This window comes from Mauremys mutica, chromosome 8, assembly GCF_020497125.1.
Source record: "Mauremys mutica isolate MM-2020 ecotype Southern chromosome 8, ASM2049712v1, whole genome shotgun sequence".
NCBI classification, from domain to species: domain Eukaryota; kingdom Metazoa; phylum Chordata; order Testudines; family Geoemydidae; genus Mauremys; species Mauremys mutica.
This window is the reverse complement of record NC_059079.1, coordinates 98,652,671-98,670,007: the sequence shown is the minus strand read 5'-3', so window position 1 is coordinate 98,670,007 and position 17,337 is coordinate 98,652,671. Positions and strand designations below refer to the sequence as shown.

Below are 17,337 nucleotides of genomic sequence, written 5' to 3'. Positions count from 1 at the left end.
AACTGGGTCACTAACCAAAAGCCTATTTCTTAACCACACTGCTAATAAATAGGCTGCCACAGTTTTAACCAATAGAATAAGATCTGCAAAGGGTTAAGATTGATATAAATATTCACAGACTTCTGAAGCATCTGAATAGCTCCCATGCCAACACAAGTGACAGCTCATCCAAGTTCTGTACTAGGGAGCACAAATTAATGCCATTGTAAAAAACAACTTTAGTATCACGCTTCAAAATATAATAGTGAAAGAAGAGCATAATCTGTTAGAGAAATGAGGGGATTAACAGGAACCTGGAGTAAAGGGTAGGGGGATAGTAAGCAAGCAACAAGATGCATATACAATGCTCCATATTGGCACTGCCTTGCAAATATATCATTTATTTTTGTACAATGAAGAAAATTATAAAAACGTAGAGGCAGGTCCTCAGCTGCTATATGCGGACTTTGGTGGAATTACTATAACTCCACCAGCTGAAGATCTGCCCGGTAAAGTGTAACTGCATTACAGACACAAGTAGATTTCAAAAATAACTAGACATCACCACTACCCTGCAAGCTAACTACTTTAAACCTGGTGATATTGCAATCGCTTGGATGATGCACACAAATGTTATTATATTACACCTTCACTCAAAGATTTTCATAGCATCCCACCACCAAAGCATTTTTCAGAGCAGCAGTTTTTGTATTCTTACTTTTCCAGTCCATAAACCTCAGGTGTACATTAAGGAGGTCAAAATATATTCTTCAAAATCTTGTAGAAGTAAGATCAAAACTAAAAATGACAACCATATTCTGTTCTCATTTACACAACTCCTCCAAGTCCAGAATAATGGTTGAAACCCATGCAATCACTCCAGATTTACAGCAATGTTAAGGACGGCAGAATTTGCCCCTTTGTGTTTGTTAGTTGCAATTTCTGTTGGAAACTCTGCTAGAGATGGCTATGGGTAGGGATTTTCTGCTAAAACCCCTCCCTAAATAGCACACTATATCAAAGAATTCATTTAGCACAATTTACTGTAAGTATTGAAGTGTACCCAATTACTAGAACTTACTTGATATTTCTTTGCAAAACTTCTGTAAAATAAAGATTGGAACAAACATTGCCTGCTAGTCACATTAGACCTTTGTGTAGGACCAACTGCAATTAATTAAATATGGTAAAACATCCATCAGTATGGAGATCATCCACAACTGAACCCTTTCATTTGGGGGGGAGGGGGCAGCGCAAAGCAAGCCATTTTACAAGGGGAAGTTGATCTGGGGCTAGATCCTTAATCTAATATTTAAGCAAAAATGAAGGGGGCATTCTGGAGGAGGTAGCTCTCGCTCTCTTTGTTGAAACACTGGAGATGAAACTAGAAGCTGAGGTGATCTGAAAAGCCGCCGCTCTGGATAATTCAGAACTATACCACTGTCCTACGGCTGAGCATCACTTATCCTCTCTGATCTTTTTCTTTTCCTTTCTTTAGGCCACCGTCCTAGGCATTTTAGAAATAATGCTACATCATGTCAGTAAAAGCACTGGCATCAAGTGATTGCATGGCAGACAGCAATATACTTCAATTGTGAAAGGTTAAAAACTTCTCGAAAACATGGTGAACTCACCAAAGGTGACATAGATCCATTTGGCAGATAAGGGTCTGAGAGCATTAGAAAAGGGTAGCCAGAATAAGCAGATCCTTTGTACATCCCCGTGTCCTGATGCTTTATACCTGTTGAAATGAAAGTACATTAAGACCTGCCTTGCAACAGGTCATTCCTCTGCCTGTGCGAGGTGCTTGTAGTTTGCAAACAGAACATTACGTACATCATATATTTTTGGTGCCTTCTCTACTAGTAGAATTATTTCATGTGCATAGTTTGCCCTTAGGACTTTTAAACAGACTGCATTTTCTATCTGTGGGACTAGCCCACCCCCATCAACAACAGCTCTGACTTGGCTTTAGTAACAAAGCCAAATAAAAGCTTGTGCTCAAGCCTTTTCCCTTTCGGGCGAAGCAGGCTTCACACAGCAGCAGTATTCCTGGACCATCCACCCTGCATCACCGCCGCTTTGCAAAACTTGCCTCGCAGGACCCCACCAAGAGACGAGCAGATCAATACTATTTCAGACACTGTGAGAAAGGGGAGGATTGTTTACACATTAAATTGTCAAGGGAGTGACTAAACCCCCTCGCGTTGTGGCAATCCAAGGGATCAAGCACGCAAGGGCTTCTTCATCTGGCGAATCAAAGTTCCTCCCTGATTTTTTGTGTGTGTCTGCTCTGATTTATAGAAAGAAACCGAAGTTTCTCTTCTCCCCGCTCCCAGGACTCAGCGCATCACCCAAGTGGCGGCGGTGGGGGGTACAGACAGAGGAAGGGCAGGAGAAATGAATGGTTTATGAAACTAACCATCTTCCATGTGATCCGGGAGTTTCTCCTGATAAACCCTTTGAGGATCCTGCACACGCCGGATCGCCTGTGGGGGAGGGAGGGAGAGAAAAGCACAGCAGGGGACGGGGGGGGGGGGAGAGACAAAGTTTTATTCATTGCAATAAACCAGAAAGAAATCGGCTGGAAGGGGGCAAAGCCCTTTGTGCGGGCTGGGGGCCGGCCGGCCGCGGGCTCTCACCTCCGGATCGGCCGCCGCGGCCGCGGGGCTGCTGTTGCTCTCCGACTCGTTCACCAGCGAGGACTTGAGGTCGGCCAGATCGCGCTCGGTGAAGGCGTTTTCCTGGATCTTCTCCTCTTGCTCCCCTTCGTCCTTAAAGGCGATCATCTCGTCATTGGCCCCCAGGTCATCCCCTCCGCCGCTGCTGAGCTGGGGCATGGTCCCCACCCCCCGTCCCCGCCTCGCCCCTGCCGAGCCACACGGCACCTTGGCCGGCTGCAGCCGCGCTCCCCCCACCCCCCGGAGATCAAACCCTTGTTGGGGGGGAAGGGGCGGGGGCAGGGGGGGTTGCAATGCTGCAGCCTGGGGGGTGATGAAGCAGCAGCAGCAGCAGCAGGATCCTGGGGCCAGCAGCACCCCCCCCTCCCCGCCCCCCCCAGCCTCCGGAAAGTTCAGCGAAGTCGCAGCCTGGGGGAGCGCAAGCCCGAGGCTCTGGCCGGGAGAGAGGCGGCTCTGGAGCGCCCGGCGCCGAGCGGTGTGTGCGAGCGGGGCGGAGGAGCCCCAGCAGCCAAGGGCTGGAGACATCAAAGCAGCCGCCGGCTGATTGACAGCGCAGGGGAGGGGTTGGGGGTGTGTGTGTGTCTCTCTCTCTCGCGCGCGCACACACACACACACAGCCCCGCGCGGCTCTGTCTTAAAGGGCCCGCGCTCGCTTGCTGCGCGCCCCCGCCGAGCGAGCGGCAGCCCCGCTGGGGGGAGCCTGGGCCCCGCTCCGGGCCCCACCCCAGAGCAGCCCGGCGCCCCGGGGGCACAGCCCGGCTCGGGCCCCGCGCCGCTCGCTGCCCGGGGGAGGTCTGGGGCGGCGGGGGAGGGGCGGTTTCCACAGCGAGATTTTAATTTTATTTTATTTTGGGACCAACCGGGCACCAGTTGCTGAACGGTTAAATTTCAGCCCCCTGCGCCCGAGCCAGCCCTGGCGCCGCCCACCTCGCTCGGGCGTGTGGCTGGCCGGGGGACCCGCTCCTGGAGGAGTCCCCGGGAGACGCCCCTGACTGACACAGGGGAAGCAGGAGCGGGCCCCTCCCAGCCGTTTTGGCTTCGGGGGTTGATTTTGAGACTGATTTTTCTTTAGCCTGCTTTGACCGAGCCCGGGCGTCGTCGGGTCTCTGCCAGCGCGCCCGGGGCCGGGGCACCGCGCAGCCCTCGAGGGAGCGTGGCAGTGGGTTGAGCATCTCCTGGAAGGGGCCAGCTCCGTCTCCACGTCCCCTCTGCCCAGCCCCGGTGTCCCGGCTGGGTGCTGGGCAGGGGCATTCTCGTTTGCAAGTCTTGCAAACACCCTCCTCCTCCCCCTCCCCGTGCTCGTTAGGAACACAGACGTGACGTCGGATTTCAGAAAATTATTAGTTTTCCTAACTTGCCCGGAGGGTCCGGAAACATGAAATTTAAACATCTTCGCAGCCAATTTCCAAAGACCCTAGACACGTCTGTGCTGGCGTCAGTTTGAAGGGAAAAAAAACAACAACAACCCCACAGTTCCCATGGAAAGGAAACGCCTCATCTCAGTTGATCACATACAACAGGTCCCGTGCATGTCTCTGGTAGCTTAGAAAAACACACCGCTGTTTGTTTTCCTTAATTAAGATTGCATAAGATAGCCCGGAGTTTTGGAGAGCTTTTCTACAGGTTGTAGTGACGCCATGTAAATTGGTCTTTATGACCCAATATAGCACATATTTGTCGCATTCAACACTTGAATTGAGCTGAAAATCTGGGTCCCTATTTTGCCTGTTAATTAAGAAGTTTAGTGCTGTGTGTGGCTTTTTATTGCTTTTTGGGGTGAGAATAATTATTTGGTGCCACTTTAAAAAGTAAGCAATATATTTAATTTTTAAAAAACACTGTGACCAGATATGATTTTTTTTATGTCACAAAATGGTTGCTACTTTTTTTATGGGGAAAACTGAATGATATGTGAAATAGACAAGATACTATACATGATAATGCTTATACATCTCCTTACTCAGTCAAACCAAATTAATGAAAGTGCTACAGTTTAGGCGAATCCGTTTGTAAATTTCCTTTCTTTTTCAGATTATATTTTAAAAGAATCAAAAGCTGCAATCAACGTGAGGAATAATTTGAATGAAATATTTGCTACTTTAAATTTTCCTTTCTTTCAGATGATCCTCTTGTTTTGCATCTGAAAAAAAAATCGTCAGATTTACAGCCCTCCCAAATGGAGATAAAACCTTGGCAATGAGTTGGAAACCTGTTGTAATCTGTGATCCAGGAAACAAAGAGCCTCATTAATGCAGAGATTTTGGTGAGCCTTTGATGTTAGCTAGCATAGCATTCACTCTCAGTTCCATTTGCATTTAAACATTCATAAAAACATCATCTCTGCTTCCTTTGCCTTAAGCAATTTAGGAGTAAAGTATAGCTTCTATTTAAAGAAACCCACTGTGGTGAGGCTTAGAATACAAATATCACATAATCTTCAAGCAGAGCAAATATTTTATCCTATATCTCTGGTAGGCACATAACATTGTATTTAAAGCCCAAAATAAAAGATCTATCTTATTTTCATTAACCTTGACCCACACATGCAACAACAAAAAAGGGGGTGGGGAGGACAGAGAAAAGCCTTTTTAATCCTAAATACACCAGTTAGTAATTAATAGCAGTTTTAAAAAAATCCCCAAGATTTATATTATTCACAAGAGAAATTAAAAAAAAAAAATCTGGGTGCCTAAAGGTAGGTTACTATATCCATATTTAGGCATCCAGTTCTGAAAGTATTGGCCAAGATTTTTTTTTCTTTATTTGTATAGATTTCAAGTTGCTGAATCTTCTAAGGAAAGAGACTTTTATTTTTACATTTGACTGTAAAAAATAAAATTAAAATTAACACCTAAGCTTAACTATAATAACAAAATCACCAAAGAAGTCTGTAAATCAAAATAAAATTAACACCTCCAGAGTTTCTTCTAAAGCAATTCACTGCCGTTTGTAGAGTATATTCTGGCTATTTGTAGAAAGGAAGCATGTGGTAAAGTTGGGAAGTCATTTAGAAAACAAAGGCCTTATCCACTTTGCTGTCTTCAGAACTATAGGTTCAAACAACTAAATCTAAGGGGAACAGTGCTAGAAATATTTCAAGATTCCCAGTCAAGTTGTACAAATCCAGGACACACCATTAAAAACAATCAGATAATACAGAATCTCATCAGATGGCATATTGTAGATTGTTTTTCAGTCTTAATAGCAAATATAGAAATATTTTCATGTTTAAGGCTATGAGTCAGTTTAGTCAGACTTGTTTTTTAAGCACTATAGGCAAGTTTCCTGTATGATAAATGTCTAAAGTTTAAAATTGAAATGGAAATTGGTTCAACACAATTTTACCTTGGGTATGGTTTTGGAGCTGGATCAAAGTAAAGTGAAAAGCCTGGCCCACTTGTCAGATCATATCTGCACTGAACCTCAAGGTTTGATTTGTATTATTTACATGGAAAAGGTCCCAAAAGACCAATTTGGCACTAAGTATCATCATTACATTGTTTCGCTTGTATGGGTGATTAAATCAATTCAGCTTTTCCATTTTAATGTTTTTGGAAAGATGCACTCATCTGTGAATTAAGGAACCTTTTCTGTTGTCATCTTTGTGCCTCTGACATACTTGTTCATTTTTTTTTATAAGCAGACACCTAAAGTAAAGAAACATCTGCTGTCAGCACTGTTAAATTTTCTAATTACCCTCCATTTTTTTTACTACAATTAAACATGTACAATAAGTGACAAATGTTCTGAAAAGTTATGTGACTAAGTCACGGGTGATAACTATGCATTTTAAAGAATAAAGAGATCTATTTTATCTAATCTAATCATCCCACACTTATCAACATGGTGTATGCTGAATACTGTTCAAATGTGTTAAATCGAACAGGTGAAATGTTTTGTGAGTATCACAGTGTGGATCTTCATCCTCACGGGGTGACGTCCTGGCTCTACTGAAGCCACTGGGAGCATTGCCGTTGGGTCCAGGATTCCACCCATTATTCTGTGAAAAGAAGCTTCAGATTGAGATGGCTGGATCTATTTATCAGTGTTACCAGCTGTGGGGATTTCTATATGAGTCTCAGGAGTCTGAGCTGGAGCCCCTCTATTATGTCAGAGCTGCTGCAGGAAGTAAGCAGAGCTCTCTCCCACCCCTGCTCCTGACACCATTTTTATAGGAGGGGATAGGGGCAGTTCCCACACCCCTCCTGTGAGGGAGGGGACAGCTCCTCTGTTCCTTTCTCCCTCTCCTCTTCATTCCTGCAGCTCCGGGCCTGGGAAGGGGACTCTCGAGCTGCCCCTGTAGTATTGTCCTTTTGATGAGGTTTCTGTCCCAGGCAATCCATAAGGGTGCTCAGCACATGCTGCCAGCTGTGCAGCTCCAGGGGCTCAGAAATCAGGATCATTTCTGTTGGCCTGTTTTTTGTATCTCAGTGGTGGCAACCCCACCTACCCTCTCCCCAGCCTGGAAGGTGAAGAAGGAATGCTGCTGCAGCCCCCCAGGCCTAGGGAAGGAGGGCAAAGAGCCCCAGAAGGAGCGGAGGTAAGGCTGGGGGGAAGGCTAAATGGGGGGTGGAATTGGGCTGAACTGGGGAGTGAGTGAGGGGGCTGAATTGATGGGTGGATGTTGATGAGGAGCTGAACTAATGGGACTGAACAGGGGTGGGAGCTGGGAAGGAAGAACTAATGGGAGTGGGGTATGCAGGGCAGAATTATAAATACATTTGGGAGCGTTGGCAACACTAATGTGTCACACACGCACACTGAGGGTGGTCAAGGAGTGTTCAAATATCAAAAGCAGACCAAAACTAATATATAAACTATCTCATAGGTTTTGAGCCAATCTCATGATTTTGTTGGGGTCTGACCCATGATTATTGACAGTACAATACTGTAACTTTTTCTTTTTTTTTAGTTGTTTTCTTAAATATTTTTTCATGTATTGTATATCAGTTCTGATTAGCTGATGTAATTAAAGCAAGCAATGAAGTAACAAATTGAAAAGAAAAGTGGATGCTGCATGTGCTTGTCCCTGCCTGCTCTATGGTTTGGGAACAGTGGGTCTTACAGAGATGTAAGCAAAGAAGATACAGGTAGTTGAAAGTAATATACTGAGGAGAATGGCAGGCTAGCAGAGGGCACACAGAGTGTACCTGGAAGAAATTAAGCAAAGATGAAGCTGGAACTCTTAGGGTATGTCTATGCTGTGATTAAAAAAACCATGGCACCAAGTCTCAGAAACCGAGTCAACTGACTTGGGCTTGCAGGGTTAAAAATGGCAATATAGGTATTCGGGCTTGGGCTGGAGCCCTGGCTCTGAGACCTTCTCCCCACATGTGATCTCAGACCCTGGCCTCCACTCTGAGCCTAAACATTTACACTGCAATTTAATATCCCCAAGGCCTGAGTCCTGTGAACCTAACTCAGCTGACCCAGGCCAGCTGCGGCCATGCCACAGGTGTTTTATTGCAGTGTAAACATACCCTCAGCGACAGCATGGAGATTGCGCTGAGGTGGGTTGGACACGTGATAAGAATGGAAGAAGAAAAACCAGCAAAGAAATCCTGGGAGGAAGAGGACAGTGAGAGAGGATATGAAAAACCAAGGATACAATGGAAAGACTCAAGAAAAAATTTGAAGAGAAAGGGTCTGGAACTCCAAGACCTCCGTGCCCTGGACCAGAAGGAATGGCTAAGAATGGTGAACAGCTCTGACGCAAGGTAAATGGGAAAAGGAGTTGAGAAGTTCAGTGAATTCTGATTAGCTAACGTGTTGCTCTCTTTTGACAAATTCTATCCTCCATTACACCGGTGCAGAGCCATTGACACCAATGGGTGTAAGTAAGGGCTTATTTCAGCAGACATTGGTTTATATCTATATTTATACACTTCTCTCTCTTTGTGTATAAATGTATTATTGTTTCACTTTATGTTGGGCATATATGTGTCTGTCATGTGCATACAAAATTACCTTAAAGATTTATTTTAAAAAGACTTGTTTACAGTGTTTTTCACAGAAGATTGGTTAATTCTACCATTAGTGTAAGTGTTCTACATACTTGAAAAGGCTGCAAAAATATATGGAATTCTTTTTTGGAAACATTTGCACAAATTGTTGATATTTATTGCTCATGGAAATGCAGGATCAAGGCTCTGTCCATACTGGGGTATCTTACAATGTTGTACTTACACTGGTATAAATGCCCAGTATAGATGAGATGTTGTACTGGCGTAAATGGGGCTAATATCAGTGCAATTTATCCTGGTAAGTTACCAGAGTAAATGAGACCCCTGCAAGCTCTCTTTTGCACAATAGAGGGTTTACATTGGTGTAACAATCTGATCTAGATAAGCTCTAAGAAGGAGGATGGATTCATCAGTGGTAAACTGCAACTTCCCCACATAGCTGTGATAAACATTGTACCTCATTCCTGATCTGTGGCACCCACTTGCTAATCGCCCTGTTGACTTCCCTTCTCTTGAACAGGTATTGACATGACAAGGTTTTGTTGTGGTTTGGGGATCTAATGCCTGATCCAGGATTTGAACCCTTGATGAAAATGATAGGTAATTTATCAGTCCATCTCCCCACTGAGACTCTCTCTCTCTCCATGATGATTTTTCACTATTTTAAAAAATTAATTTGACTTAAGTGACAAGTTTTTTAGGGCAGACACTGATCTGGTAGATGTACAGTAGTTAAAGGATTTGCCTGCAGCAGCCAGAAGGCAGTTTTGAAAATACTCACAGAAATGGATTCCTCCAATATTACAATTTAGATTGCCTGCCAAGAGAAAGAAGAGAAGAGTCCTCAGTCATGGTATCTAGGAACAATTCTGATATATCCAGAAAAGTGTTTAGTCATTATAAAGCAATCAGCTAAGACACTGTAATCTGTTAGTTGGGGCCAGGGTCCTGCCTTTTTTCGGCAATCCTAGGCTAAGGAGAGAACAAAGGAATGAGAATAACCTTTAAAAGGTCACTGTCAGAGTGAAAAACCATAGAGTGAAACCTGTTCCAGTCACCATCATTATTAGCCAACTCCTGTTTTGAGAGAACAGGCCATACTGTTGCCAATATACTGAGTACAGTTCTGCTCTACCTGTTGTTATAAGGCTACCTCCATTGAGCCACAGAGTTTTGTTGGTTCCTTGAGCAGTGTTTTCTGATGGTTTTCACTTAAAAATCCTTGATCCTAGTACAAACACCTGAGATTATTAAAACTGAAATGATTTTACAATTCTCATTAATTTTTCACTCTTTATGTATTGTTGTCACTTCTTGCACTTACTTAGTTGCCTTTGTGTTTATTGTCAGTTTCTAGACAATTTTACTATCAGGTTCTCATGCACTAGCCCAATACTGCCAGATTTGGGTTCCAATCACGAAAGGACATATTTATTTCTTTGCAAAAATCACTGGATCCAGTCCTGCATACTTTACTCACACAGTCATACAAGCTGTCCCTCCCCAGATGCATTAAAAGGACTCAGAGCCTGCAGAATTAAGCTCATTGTTTCCACTGAATTTTTTCTTGTATCATTATTTTTATTTTTACAAAACCAAAGTTTTGGCACAAGATTGACCTCACACCATCCCTTTAAATATTTACAAAATCTATATATGATCGCAGAACTGGCCCTTTGATATAGGTTGCTGTGTTGTTATAAAGGGCACATCATACCAGGGTTCCTGTTTGCACACTGGTTATAACACAGTACATAGGAATCCAGATGTTGTTCAGCTCTCTCAGACATCTGTGCTGTGCAAGTCCTGTGACCTCTGCATGGGGAGCTGTTGCCTCCGAAGGTCAAGAGAGGGGTAGAAGCAACAGGACACAGGCTGGAGAGCCCTATGGGGACTCATGCTGTTGGGGAGGAGAGAAAAGGGTTTGGGATGACTCTGACAGCCCTGGCTGCAACACTTTCTGTGATGCTCACATTAGCACATCAAACCCACGCAGAGCAAAGCTGAAGGCTCTGGCAACCTGTCTTAGACGAACAACTATCTGAGTCACATAGCAGGAAGCCCTTCCTGATTCACTGTAGTTTGAGTGAAGACAAAGGGGGAAAGAAGAGGAAAGGACTGGCAGTAGGATGAAATTAACAGGGAGTGATCAAAGTGATAGGGGTTGGGACAAGATGGCAAATGTGAGAACTAGGAGAAAATGCATCCAATGTCTGTCAGTCCTCTCTCTTTTTCAGCACAGTATTGACCATTTCCCCTACTATGTTACTCCCACAGTCTCTCTTTGTCCCATGAAATTCAATGGTGATAAATATTTTTCTCTGGGTGTACAACTCTTTATAGTTTATGAATGTTGCCTGCAATGGGGAAGAAGGAAAAGGAGGGATGGAGGAAAGAAGGGAAAAGAAGACGACGAGGAAGACGTTTTAGGGGGGAAAAGTTTGTCTAAAAACGTAGGCACAGAATGATCATATGCCAAGACATCTCTTTCAGTAGTTTCTTTGAACAGAAAACTCTTAGCTGAAGTGGAGGAAAGATCCAAAAAAGTGTTTGCAAATCTGAACAACTCAGTCAATAAGGCAGAGTTTTCTGTAGAAAGGTGCATTCTGGTTTCAGGATACTTTGTAGTCATCTAGAACTCCCATAACTTCATTGCTGACTTCAGCAAGATGCTTACAAACCAGGCCTTGGGTCAGGCAAGCAGACTGTGGGTTGGTTATCTACACACTTCTCCTCACTACAGATTCGAAAAATGGAAGCAGCGTGAGGAACGGTAAGTGCAAGAAGGAGAACAGTAGCCCTTCATTTTGCACACCATCCCCCTATCCTCACTTCTCTCCTACCCATAATTGCATCACTTCCCCTGGCCCAAATATGGGAGTGGGACTTTGCAGAAAACGCAGTAGGGTTGTTTTTATTATGTGGTGTATAAAGAACTGGACTAAAGATGCAGTAAAATCTACATTAAATACAGAGCCTAAGACTATCCTATTAAGCAAGGCAACTGAAATAGTTGTTTTGGGCTAGCTGTACAGAGAGGGTGCCTTGTAGTTACACTACATGTTTCAACAGTATGCTGCTCTGAAAAGTGTTATATACGTGCTGACATCCGCTGCTGGCATGTGTACAGACCTGAGGCTTGCCAGCTCCTCCGAATTTGGAAGGAGGAGACTTGCTGTGTTAAATATATGTGTCACCACTAGTCCTTTTCCCCCATAATTTAATCATTCAGTTGTGCCATATATTTGAAGCTAGTCCGTCCATTTAGTTTAGATGAACTGTGGCCAAATAACTGTACTGAAGCTGCCTTCAGAGTCTGTTAGGTAGATTTCTTTGACAGAAATTGCTTGAATAGCTCTTCCATAACTACATGCAAACAGCCGTTCACCCTCCCGTTGTCAGGTCTTTGACAAAGCGCCTTATAGTAGAGATGCTTTACCAGAAAGGGGGAGCCCTTTTGTTAAAAACATGCTGTTCATTGCAGCTATTCCACCTCCAACTGTGGTCTTGTCAGCTTTCATAAGCTCAATAGGGTTGTGCCTGATTAGTACTTAGAGGGAAGACCTCCAAGGAAAACTAAGTGCTGGAAGGAGTGGTTCTGGTGATTCAATAGGTGGCACGCTTCCCTCTGAGTCAGTGCTGACGTCCAGCAAGAGGTTAGGAGCACTGGAGCTGCTGATTTTTGCAAACTGAGATCTTGGCCACTCACTGTCATTAAAAATCCCCTGATAGTTTTTGCATAAGGAGAGGTGTTTAGCGCCTGTGTCCGGGCCAGCTTCCAGCTGGAGTAATTACATTCTCCCTCCCTAAATCTTTCCTGTAGTCTCAAATATATAGGTTATTCCTCCCTGTCTGTCTGTGTAATATTGCTGTGCACTGTTAAACAGTGGCTGCATTATACCTCCTGGATGGTTAATTGATCCTAGGATAGAGTGTCTATTTATAAAAGGAGGGTCATTACTTTTCAGAAATTACTCAGAGTGGAGTTTTATTTTTTGAAGTGAATCTAGTGGTCATTAGCTTGTCACACAGACAGACCAGGAGTCTGAAGCCCTGAATGCATTCAGAGCTAAGACAGCACTTGTATAAGCAAGCCACAAACTAGCCTGTTCCTGTGCATCTGTCCTGCTCTTTGTCTAGTGGTGGGAGGGGATTGAGCCTCCAGGGCTGGGTCAGTCTTTGTTTTCTCTGCTGAGACCACCAGTTTTGGTGGTGATGGTGATTTTGTGATGTGGCATTTGAGGCCTGATTCTGCAAAGTTCTGGGGATCTTCAGTTCCCGTACAGGTAAATGAACCTGTTCCTTCATGGTGTGTGAAAGGGACTAGGCAAATCCCACTGACTTGAGGGCGGTCAGCACTTTGCAGGTCAGGCTTTTTCCAGTAGGCACTAGAATGAAACCACCAGTTCCTTTCACAGAGGAAATCACTACCCAGTTGGTTTGGATTGAAGCCACAGACCTAGAACTGAAAGGCTCTGTATCCCAAGCCCCTTGCGACAATTAGTCTCCTCTTCTGGGGCAATAGTCATGTGATTTCATTACTCCACAAATGTAAAAAAACTATATTGTGTTAAAAGCTGTATTTCTGGTGGAAGTTCAACAACAATAATAAAGAGCTTAATAATAAGTAGCAGATAAATAAGAGGTTTGCTAAGATACTTGGAGAGGGAGAGGGGAAAGGGAATAAAACACAGAAGCAGTGATTTTTAGCAGGACAAGAAGAAAAAGTACATTAAAATTCATTCAGGTATTTAAAGACAATTAAAGCTAAACATGAATTATGTTTGAGATGTTTGCATCTCGATGCAGGCTAGCATTCCTCAGCTTTTTATATATATAAATATTTTTCTTGAAGCAAAGTCACCTTTATTGGATGTAAGAGCTATTCCATGTCATTTATTTTAATGCTCTAATATATTTCTCCTAGTTAATCATTGCTATTTCTAAATATAAATTTCCTTTCAAGTTGTTTTAAAATGAAAGGGCCTGCTTCACTCTTTGACCTTCTGTAATAAGCAGACCCTTGAAATGCAGCATTTCCAGAAAGCAAGCTGAGGGAACAACAGATGGGGTTAGTAAATTACAGCCTACAAAGGAACTGTACAAGGAGTAGGGTTGGAATGGATGGAGGCTTAAAATACCCAATGAGATTTTTCCATGCTGTAGCCTGTTTCTTGCAGTTGAGCATTGATTGTTAGATGTATAACTTCTGTGACATTAACTTTCTGCAGCAATTGATTGGTAGGAGTCACTCCACCCCAAAATACTGACTCCTTGGATCTCAACATTCAATAATACTCAGCCAGGGGCATGCATTTTCTAGGTATGGTTCAGTGGTTTGCATTTTCATTTATTTGCTAAAGATAGTCTGATGGGTTTATTTACACTGGTTTGCAAATTCCAGATCTGTGTGTGGTTTCCTAGGAATTTCATAGATAAATCAGTGCATGTCTATTTCAGGATAGTAGTGGTTTAGAATCAAAGTTCATTTCCCAAAACAATAATCCTAAACTTTATCTGTGATTTTTTTTTTCTTCCAAAGTGTTCATTCTCTTTGGGTTTATCAATTCAATTTAATAATAATAATATATGGAGATAAGTATATCTCCTAGAACTGGAAGGGACCCTGAAAGGTCATCGAGTCCAGCCCCCTGCCTTCACTAGCAGGACCAACTACTGACCCCAGATCCCTAAGTGGCCCCCTCAAGGATTGAACTCACAACCCTGGGTTTAGCAGAACAATGCTCAAACCACTGAGCTATCCCTCTCCAATGCTCGATGCTCCCAGACACTAGTGCAAGACGAAGGACAATGGCCCAAGGTCCCTGTCTCACCTGCTGCAAGGAGTCCAGCCTGGGCCTGATCCGGCAGCCCTTATTCTCACTAGTAAGTCTAATTGAATTAATGGGACTGCTCAAATATATAAGGGCAGAAGAGTGAGCATTAATTAATATATATTTCCATGATGTGATTGCTCTAAGGTTTGCAGCTCCATAACATTAGTACTTGATACAGACTAGCAGTAGGTTGTCATTGTGATCAAACAGAAAGCTTCTGTGGGGAAGAATACATTTTTTGCATAGGTGTGATAAGTATTTGATGGGGATTTGGTAAAATGTATTTAGGACACTGTGAAGGTTCCTGAAAATCTTCACTGTCATACTTTTATTTTCTCAGTGTTGAAATTCCAAAGCTAAAAGGGACCTTCTTTAACTGCACTTCAAGTAGACTGAGGTTATTGTTACAAGGCCAGTCATAAATCCTCCAAAATTCATATTGTTTAAAGGAACAGTAATAATCAATGCTCAATCCTGCAAAACAGTTTAGAGGCTCTGTCCCTCACTATGTCCAAGAGAATCTTAACACGTTTTACAAACTGTACATGTGTTGGGTGTGAACCTGTAAACCCTTGGGTCATAGAATCATAGAAACGTTGGGCTGGAAAGAATCTCAAAAGCTCCCCATGCCAATGCAGGATTATGTGAGTATAGTTCATAGTCATGTGAGCGAGTTCAGTGAGCCTCCTTGTCTGAGTCAGGATTACTCATGTGATCAAGGGTTTGCATGACAAGGCTCACAGGAATCACTTCAGCTGCCACTGAAATGGACCCTCTTCTGGAGAGAAAAGTTGCAGCTGTTTAGGGCATGATGCTGCAACCTTAATTTATAGAAGTAGTCCTCACTCAACCAAGTAGTCCCATTGGCCCTGTCAACATGAGGGACATCCCAACATTGCTATCACCAATTCAGCACTACCTCTGGTAATAGCACTGGGAGTGCTAGTTTAGAAGGGCTGCTGACATTTTGAGCACTGTGTTATCAAAGTAGGTCTAATCAACACAGTATTTAAAATGCTGGTGGCAGCTGCTGGCCGATCTACACTAGGCTGGCTTCCACTCTTGCAAACATTGCTGCAAAATTTGCCTAGTATAGACAGGCTGTTGACATTAATGGGACTATTTCCATGATTAAAGATAACAGAATTAGACCTTAAGCTGCTCACAAGACCAAAAATACCCAACTGAAACTTGGCAGTGAATTGCTTACTTGGGGAGGCAGAATGTGATTGAACACTTTGCAGTTGGACAGGACACCAAGGTTAACACCTTTCATCTTGATGTAAGGTCATTAATGACCACATGCGGTCAAGACCTTGGTTTAACATTGGCAAGATAGCACCTCCAGCCTTGCTCTGACCCTTAGCATCATGCTGGAGTATTGGTTCAATACTAATTCAGAAGGAAGAGTGGTTTTTTTTTCCCCCTACCAGCAACACTTTATGTATCACCTGGGTGGAAATTCTCAGAGGAAAATCCAAGTGCTACTGACCCCACCAGGATGATAGTTAGGCTGGTTGTACTACTGATGTAATTTCTGTTTCCTGTAAACAGATCTAAATCTCTGTCCTCCTTACAACTGTACAAAATGTAGCACAGTGAGATCTCATAGTTTCTGTTCGCTTGCTGAAAGGATGATGAGTAGAGTGAAGCAGGCAATGTGATTTCAGACATCAATAAAGACAGGCAGTAATGCCAGCACACACTTATGGTTTCAGTGAAAACACTTATGGCAATCAAACTAGACAAAAGAGAGCAACTCACCAGGTGCTGCCTCTGTTTAGTAGGAAACTAGATTCACTCCGGTGGACTACTTGGATGAGTAAGGATTACTTGTGTGAGTGAAAGTCTCAGGATTGCGTCTCGGTGTGCAGCACTTAGTGCAATCAGTGAAATAAGCTATATAATGACTTCCTCATGCAGTGGAAATAATTTGGAAAGCATATGGAGCAATTTGAATGGTCTTTGTTTAAGGAAGAAATTTGTTGTAACATCTGTGTCAATCTGCTTAAAGCAGGGAGGTGCTTCCTATTGTCTTATATGCCCATTAATCCCTCTAGTTTAGAATCTAAGTGGAATAGATTTATCTTTTTGAACATTCAGTAACTTAAACTTTCTAGCTCATTATATGTGCTTAATTGTAACCCTCAGTTATGAAACCTAGATTACAGAGGGCCTTAAATGTGTCTTACAGAAGCTCAGAAGGTTTTAAACATGTTTTCCAGCCCAGGGCCGCCCAGAGGGAGGGGCAAGAGGGGCAATTTGCCCTAGGCCACGGGCCCTGCAGGGGCCCCCACGAGAGTTTTTCGGGGTCCCTGGAGCAGGGTCCTTCACTTGCTCCAGGAGCCCCGGAAAACTCTCACAGGGCCCGGGCCCCTGGAGCTTCTTCCGCTCCGGGTCATCGTCGGCAATTCGGTGGCGGGGGGTCCTTCTGCTCCGGGACCCGCTGCCGAAGTGCCCCGAAGACCTGCGGCGGGGGGTCCTTCTGGCACTTCGATGGCGGGTCCTGGGGCGAGTCTTTGGCGGCAATTCGGCGGTGGGGAGCCCCCCGCCGCCCCCCCTGAATCCTCTGGGCGGCCCTGTTCCAGCCTTCACACAAGCATGGTGAAAAGACAAAAAGAAAAGAAATGAGGAAAACAGATCAGGAAGAAAATATAATATTCTTGAATTCAAACTGTATTCAGATTATACTTCCTTATGGGCATGAACCAGCACTACTTATTCAGGGAAGGACTCCGTGATTGGTAAGGGAATTTTGTCTGAATAAGGAACACAGAATTAGGCCCTAACAATAGCTCCCATAAGATGCACTCCCCTCTGAAAGGTGATGTATAAAGCCTCAGCTCAAGTGTCAAGCTATTTTGCCCCATAGAAGAG

General features: G+C 43.8%; 1 protein-coding gene and 1 long non-coding RNA gene across 12 annotated transcripts in view; one reads left to right on the top strand and one right to left on the bottom strand.

Moving 5' to 3' along the window:
- Positions 1-4,212, bottom strand: part of TCF7 (transcription factor 7) — a 115,967-nt gene extending 111,755 nt beyond the window's left edge. For 2 of the 10 annotated variants that reach the window (XM_045027338.1, XM_045027336.1), the window contains exons 1-3: positions 2,622-2,928; positions 2,402-2,468; positions 1,614-1,720 (exon numbers count right to left, since the gene is read on the bottom strand). In XM_045027338.1, the coding sequence (XP_044883273.1) occupies positions 1,614-1,720; positions 2,402-2,468; positions 2,622-2,819 (372 nt within the window). In that variant the 5' untranslated portion in view covers positions 2,820-2,928. Of the gene's footprint in view, positions 1-1,613; positions 1,721-2,401; positions 2,469-2,621; positions 2,929-4,014 lie in introns of those variants that run through there. The other 8 variants (XM_045027329.1, XM_045027339.1, XM_045027330.1 and 5 more) reach the window with 7 other exon arrangements.
- LOC123375919 lies at positions 3,603-7,187 on the top strand. Of its 2 annotated transcripts, none has more exons than XR_006581623.1 (3): positions 3,603-4,180; positions 4,781-4,923; positions 7,092-7,187. It is a non-coding gene; the product is annotated as an uncharacterized LOC123375919 (long non-coding RNA). The 2 variants fall into 2 exon arrangements; XR_006581622.1 differs by lacking the exon at positions 7,092-7,187 and adding an exon at positions 6,547-6,716.
- The last annotated feature ends 10,150 nt before the right edge of the window (positions 7,188-17,337 follow it).